The 7,382-nt window shown below is 39.9% G+C and overlaps 1 protein-coding gene across 1 annotated transcript; it reads right to left on the reverse strand.

Annotated features, from left to right (window-relative positions):
• Positions 1-859: 859 nt before the first annotated feature.
• On the reverse strand, positions 860-7,100 carry LOC111959079 (serine/threonine-protein kinase Nek8). Its single transcript, XM_023980508.1, has 5 exons — positions 7,010-7,100; positions 3,638-3,783; positions 3,310-3,448; positions 2,525-2,632; positions 860-2,354 (listed from the first exon to the last, which is right to left on the reverse strand). Exons 2-5 carry the CDS (start codon positions 3,781-3,783, stop codon positions 1,389-1,391), a joined length of 1,359 nt encoding a protein of 452 aa, XP_023836276.1. The 5' UTR covers positions 7,010-7,100; the 3' UTR covers positions 860-1,388.
• Positions 7,101-7,382: the final 282 nt, after the last annotated feature.

Consider the following 7,382-nt stretch of genomic DNA (forward strand, 5'->3'; position numbering starts at 1 on the left):
TGGTCAAAAATGAAGGAAAAGCAAGAGATAGAGAGAGCTATATTTCGTAGTATTTTTTCCCCTCACTTTCACTTTCACTTACTTAGCTAGTGAATACAGCTAGCTAGTTTAGCCTACTCAAACACCAGTGTCAAACAGAGAGGGGTGCTATGTTAGCTAGCTGGCTATGGCTAAACTGTGTGCACCTACATTGTAAACTTTTATTCGTAGGCTAGGTTATAGCAACCTCATGATGGCTATAGGGAATATTTGAGTATCATGTAGTAGCCTAAACCTATCGATGTTACATTGAGCTGGGTGAATGGAATGGACGACAGTCATTCAATATGCTGTAATAGAAATAAAAAGAATGTCTTCCCTGATCTAAAACGGCACTGACCGCCACTGATATGCACCATGTACCTTTGAACAGTTCATCCAGTGGCTTATTATCAAATCATGATATTGATTTATCATGTCTGTATGTGTGCTCTTTAGTTTGCTTCAGTTGATGTATAACTTGACTTTCACTTCATTGTGATGTGGATATATTTTCCAGGTTGACTGCTCCAGAAGATAGAGCTCCCCGCAGTGCAGTGAAAATGGAACAAGGTCAAGGACAATGTGATACTGTATTTCTGATTTAGTTTCTCCTTTCTCAATGAAGTCTGCACAGTCCAGATTGGCCTTAATACGATGATTAATACAAAAAAAAAGGATTACTCAAACACCTGTGTTGAAGTTCCCTCTGACGGGATGAAGTGGATGAACTGTGAGTGGGATACCCTGTCTGGAGCTGAACACAGCTCTGGTTGACAAAGTCTTGAAGAGATGCCCTTTTGTACACTTTGTTGTTGTAAAGAGGATATAACACAGCATCTATTTGTGGAAAATGACTTTAATTCTTAAGTGTAAGCTAAATGTAAGATCTTCTTGTCTTAGATGATACAAAACAAATGTTTTTTACTATGTTCACAGTCAAATGAATATCAAGCTAAAGATACAACTGATTTGCAAGAGGGATGAGATTTCACCAACATTCACAGATAGTTATTGTAGCAATACTGTAAAGTGATATAGTCCTTCAACATCATTCATGAATCCTTACTCAACCTTAGGTTTCCTTCATAACAGTGCAATACAACTTTTTATTGTTGTTGATATATATATTCATACAGTATATACATTTAGTCTACCGTAGTAAGAAAATGCGTAAATGTATTGTTACATAGTATAGTTTCACTGGACATTAGAATTATTCCATTAGATTATCACCCGTCCCAAATACAGTCTTTCGCCTTTTTCAGAAACATGTCAGACTTTTACATTGAAGGATGGGGTGTGGCCCACGCTCTGGAAAAGCAGAGTCAAATCAACTCCCAACTATTTCACATCTCTCAATAACCTTCTTACGACTTGTTGTTAAACATCACATCCTCAAACTTGACTATCCTCCCTCTTTCAGTCACCACCTCCTTTTGTTCCCAAGTCTCCATTTCCCCATTCCTTTGCTCATAGCGGCGGATTCGCACATTTCCCGTCATGGGGAGTGGGCATGGGAGACCCCTCGATGCCTCTTTGTAGAGAAGCTGTTTCATGGCATCTTGACTGGGTTGAGTTATGCCTGATGGAACCAGAGCAGTAACCTGGTCTACCTTTGAAAGGGGAGATGGTGAGTTCTTGACCTCAGGTGTTGGTAAGGCTGCCCGCTCCCATCTTGATGGGGAAAGTGACCGCTGTGCGGGTTGTGGTCTCAGTGTTGTCTTGACCTCAAACTTCAACTCAGTCTTTGGCAAGGCTGCACGCTCCCATCTCGATGGAGAAGCCGCTTGCACAGGAGCTCGCACTAGCGTCTTGACCTCAGGCATTGGTAAAGCATTGCGCTCAAATCTCGATGGAGATGGTGAACGCTGTACAGGAGCTTGAGGACGTAGCAATGTGGTTTTTACCTGAGTGTGAGGAAAGGGTGTCAGAAGATGTCCTCTTTTTTGCCCCCCGGTGTTGCCGCCACCGCCATCTACCCCTGCCCTTTGTATCTCCGGCATGATTCCGGCCATGGTGGCTCGCATTGTGGGGTCTCTCTGCACCATCCTACAGACAGCGTTACAGTACTGCTGGCCTTGGAGACTGAGGGTCTCCTGGATCTTATTTGGACAGACGCTGGGGGTGTGCAGCCTGACTCTGGCACAGAGTTCAGCAATGATTTTACCCATAGCCCACACGTCCGAACGCTGGTCTCGTTGGCCCCGCCTCTGCAGGACCTCAGGGGAAGAGTAGGCCTCGTTGCCCAAATCCATAGCAGAATTTAGGCCATTGCAGAAGAATTTGGCCAGTCCCATATCAATGATCACAGCTCGGTGAGTGTCATGCTCTACCTGGAAGAGATCATTTGAGAGGGGTTGAGAAATATTGTTTTATTTCTAGTCTATTCATTTACAGTGATAATGTGATAGTGATAAACAACAGATGAACAACTGCTTCTAAAGTCTTGCATCATTAATGAAGAACATCAGAATAACAAAAACAACTTTATTGCCTTTCTCACCATGATGTTGTCAGGCTTGAGGTCCTGATGGACAATATCTTTGCTGTGTAGATAAAGTAGTCCTTCACACATGCCTGTGATGATGGTGGCCTTTATAGATGGAGTCAACTGTGGGGGAAGAAAGGCTTTGATTATCAACTGATGAGCTAACTTGCACATAGAATTTAAAAAAACATTTTTTTCCAATTTAAAGTTTTATTAAGTTTTCTTGTTTTTCAATCAACCAAGAAAACACATTCCACACTCACAGATGTGGCAGACTATAAAAATATATAATAATAATAAATACATAAACTAATAATAAATACATAAAAATAATAACAATAAAAATAAGAATGAAAAAAAAACAAAAAAATTATAATATATATATAAACAAACAAATAAATAAAGAATAATTATTAAAAAATTWAAAATAAAAATATATATAAAATGTGCAGCAGCACTATCAAGGTTCTTATGAGCTATTTCCAGCCTTAGCTGAGATGACAAGCAAATAATTAGTTTTTAGTTTTTACAGCACCTTACACAACATGTATCTGCTCATTTCCCTAATCACCCCATTCACTCTGTCCAATTTGAAATATAGTTGAGTAGTGGAGACCAAAGTCAATCAAACTTGGGCTGTCATAGAAATTTTTAATAATGTTGGGAAGGCCCCCCTGAAAATCCTGTAGGCCTAGATACTTGTTAATCAGATATTTCAGATATAAAAGTTTTGCTATGTGAACTTTCATCAACACCATCATATGCATGTTTGGTGGGAGCGGTGGGATCCATAGGCCTACCTGTATTTGAGATTTTTGTGATTTGAAGATGGTTGTCTCCAGTTCCTCTCCAAAGATGAACTCCATGGGGATGATCCACTTAGAGTCCTTGAGTGTTGGATTACCCAGAAGCTTCACTATGTTAGGATGAATTGCCTTACTGGAGTCCCAGTTCACAGAGAAAGTGTGAAAGAAAATGGTGAGAAAGGGTTATGAGGGCATTGGAGTCTACAGACAGCACAACTAATCACTTCTGTAGTTACCTTCATCAGCACCCTCATCAACACCATCTCTGATATCATCACCATTTCGCAACATACCATGATAGCACATTGTCGRTCATACTCACTTGTATACTTGACACTCTCTCTCCAGGTCTCTCCTACTGATTAAGTGTTGTGGCACCTTCTTGATTGCAGCCCAGGTGTCATTGTACTTCTCCCTGTATATCTTCCCAAAGCAGCCAGCAGCAAGAGTGCTGGTGGAATACGCCATCTAGGGGGTTTGGTGGGGAGTGGGCAGTGGGGTCAAGGTCCAATAGAAATGACTAAAGCAGTGGTTCTCAACCCTGGTCCTGGGGACCCAAAGGAGTGCACATTTTTGTTTTTGCCCTAGCACTACACACCTGACTCAAATCATCAAAGCCTTTTGATGAGTTAATAATTTGATTCAGGTGTGTAGTGCTAGGGCAAAAACAAAACTGTGCACCCCTTTGGGTCCCCAGGACCAGGATTGAGAACCAGTGTACTAAAGCATTCACCTCTGCGTAACATTTGTTATAGTACTATTGTTATGGTAAGTACCAGTATGTACACCCTACAGTTACTTCTCTCAAAGTTACAAAGACAAAGAGAGAATTCCAAACAGAAGACGATAATGAAGTGGGTGAGAAGGGTGTGTCTGTTGACTACAAACTAAAGAAAACAGTGCTGCAACTGTAGAACAGAGGAATTCTACTGACAGTTTCTCACATAGTAAGGCGGAAATTCTGTTGAAAATCTAAACTGGTATTCTAATCCAAACCAACCATCTCTAACTGAGGCATTCCCAAATACCTGATAGCAATGTAGCCTATTTATGCCAGCATAATCAAAGGTCATCAAACTCTACACAGAAACATAAAAGTCACATGCTGTGTTATATGTCATCCGTTTGTCTTATACAGTAGCAGTCAAAAGTTTGAACACACCTACTTATTAAAGGGTTTTTCTTTATTTTTACTATTTTCTTCATTGTAGAATAATAGTGAAGACATCAAAACTATGAAATAACACATATGGAATCATGTAGAAACCAAAAAAGTGTTAAAAATATGTTGCCTTGATGACAACTTTGCACAATCTTTCCTGCCTTGCTAGAGCTGCCTCGATCAACTGTAAATGCTGATATTGTGAAGTGAAACGTCTAGGAGCAACAACGGCTCAACCACGAAGTGGTAGGCCACACAAGCTCACAGAACGGGACTGCCGAGTGCTGAAGTGCGTAGCACGTAAAAATTGTCTGTCCTTGGTTGCAACACTCACTACCGAGTTCCAAACTTCCTTTGGAAGCAACGTCAGCACAAGAACTGTTTGTCGGGAGCTTCATGAAATGGGTTTCCATGGCCAAGCAGCCACACAGAAGCCTCACCACCATTGGATAATAAGCTCTGGGGCTGTTTTTCATGGTTCGTACTAGGCCCCTTAGTTCCAGTGAAGGGAAATTTTAACACTTCCACATACAATGACATTCTAGACAATTCTATGCTTCCATCTTTGTTTCAACAGTTTGGGCAAGGCCCTTTCTTGTTTCAGCATGACAATGTCCCAGTGCACAAAGCGAGGTCCATACATAAATTATTTGTCAAGAAGGGTGTGAACTGGCCTGCACAGAGCCTTGACCTCAACCCCATCAAACACCTTTGGATGAATTGGAACGCCGACCGCTAGCCAGGCCTAATGGCCCATCATCAGGGCCTGACCTCACTAATGCTCTTGTGGCTGAATGGAAGTCCCCTCAGAAATGTTTCAACATCTAGTGGAAAGCCTTTCCAGAAGAGAGTAGGCTGTTAAAGCAGCAAAGGGGTGACCAACTCCATGATAATGCCCATCATTTTGGAATGAGATGTTCGACAAACATACTTTTGGTCATGTAGTGTATATATACACAGTGCCTTCAGGGCCTACACACAATACCCCATAATGACAAAATGTTTTTAGAAATGCTTTAGATCATGTTGTGTACCTTTCAGTGACCATTTGTGGCCTTCCATCATATATAATGTGGCCCTTACTTCTGTTCCCAACACTACAATGATTTTAAAATATTTGATGTTGGGAATGACAACACATTACAGTAATGAATTCAGAGYTTATGCTATTCAAACAAAGATGGAATTGTTCAACTTTGAGCATGTAAGTATGCAAAATGTGAAAATGACATTTCTTTCCATCAATATGCAGCTTTCTTGACATTGGCTTTACAGAAATGGCCACATTTGGCAAATTACGTTGACACCTCTAGAATGGAGCAATAACATTTGCAATCCTCTTTCCATTACATACATTTCATTCAGTGGAGGCTGCTGAGGGGAAGACGGCTCATAATAATGGCTTGAACAAAGTGATTGGAATGGCATCAAATCATGTGTTTGACGTACTTGATACCATTCACCCATTCCGCTCCAGCCATCACCACAAGCCCGTCCTCCCCAATTAAGGTGCCACCAACCTCTTGTGATTTCATTGGATACTGATATAACACACGAAATCTCCTTTGTTCTATTTTACAAAAGCAGACTTCATGATTGTTATACATGGGAAGTTAATAAAATGCAGTTAATATAATCTTAAAGGTAGTGTAGCACCTATTTCTAAATGCCAGAAACGCATATATAAAGAGTAATTTAGAGCACCCCCAAAAAAACATTCCCAAATTGCAAACTCTTAAATCAATTCTTCTAATATTGTAATACTGTTCTAAAAGTTGTGTTTGAGGTTTTCTCCAAATCAGCTCTAACTTCGGGAAACAATCCTACAACGCCCTGTGGTCATCGTCACACGGTGAATAAAACACTTATAAAAAGTGGAATACATTTTGTATTTTAAAACAAGAAAACTGTGCCGTCTGGTTTGCTTAATATAAGGAATGTGAAAAGATGTATACTTTTACTTTTGATACTTAAGTATATTTAAAACCAAATACGTTTATACTTTTATTCAAGTAGTATTTTACTGGGTGACTTTCACTTTTACTTGAGTCCTTTTCTATTAAGGTATCTTTACTTTTACTCAGGTATGATAATCGAGTATTTTTTCCACCACTGGTTTTTCCACATGTTATTGCTGAAATAAGATTTTGATTGTATGAAGATTGTAATTGTTTCAATATGTTGTGAATAGTGTACAAAAAYCCTCACAGCCGTTTTCCATAACWWAGTGAAGTGATGTGAAGTTAAGTGCCACTTGGTGMGCAACAGCTTACCATGTAAAGTAGGCTACAGGCAATATGTTCCTCTACTATGTGAGTCATAAAAATTACAATCTTGTGCTCAGGGCATTCCAGCAGTCTTACTGGTTTTTATATGYGAGTTGCATAAATTGTAAAATTGTAAACTAGCAAAGAATTTGTCAAGTTAAAACCCGTTTATATTAGTTACATTACATAAACTACATAAATGTCAGTTAAGGTCCATTATCTGCTACCTGGACTTTAAGGTCAAATCCTATTAAATTATCCTTACCTCTGTCAGTTTACTTCAGGTATGGCTGCTGTCCTGCTGTGTCAGGTGTAAACATAAAATAACACAGCTGTGCGTCTTTATCTCTTGTCCCACCTCTAAAGTAGTCACACCCCTTTCTCTGGATATGACAGAGATTGTGGTCGGTCTGTCACACACAGAAAGTGTGCGAGGCGCATGTGCATACTATTGTTGCATAACATTTGTTAGGGTAAGTAGTGGTAAGTACACCCTACAGAGTCAATTCTCTCAAAGTCACAAAGACAAAGAGGGAATTCCAAAGAAAATATGACATGGAAGTGGGTGAGAAGGGTGTGTCTGTTGACTACAAACTAAAGCAAACAGTGTTGAAACTAGAACAGAGGAATTCTACAGA

Source organism: Salvelinus sp. IW2-2015, linkage group LG35, assembly GCF_002910315.2.
Source record: "Salvelinus sp. IW2-2015 linkage group LG35, ASM291031v2, whole genome shotgun sequence".
Taxonomy (NCBI): domain Eukaryota; kingdom Metazoa; phylum Chordata; class Actinopteri; order Salmoniformes; family Salmonidae; genus Salvelinus; species Salvelinus sp. IW2-2015.

Excerpts from the sequence above, each read along its gene's own strand:
- LOC111959079 (XM_023980508.1), bottom strand. The coding sequence starts at position 3,783 with ATGGCGTATTCCACCAGCACTCTTGCTGCTGGCTGCTTTGGGAAGATA. Across the intron at positions 2,633-3,309 it reads CACAAAAATCTCAAATACAG|TTGACTCCATCTATAAAGGC; the intron begins GTAGGCCTATGG and ends CTTCCCCCACAG. Across the intron at positions 2,355-2,524 it reads TCAAGCCTGACAACATCATG|GTAGAGCATGACACTCACCG; the intron begins GTGAGAAAGGCA and ends GATCTCTTCCAG.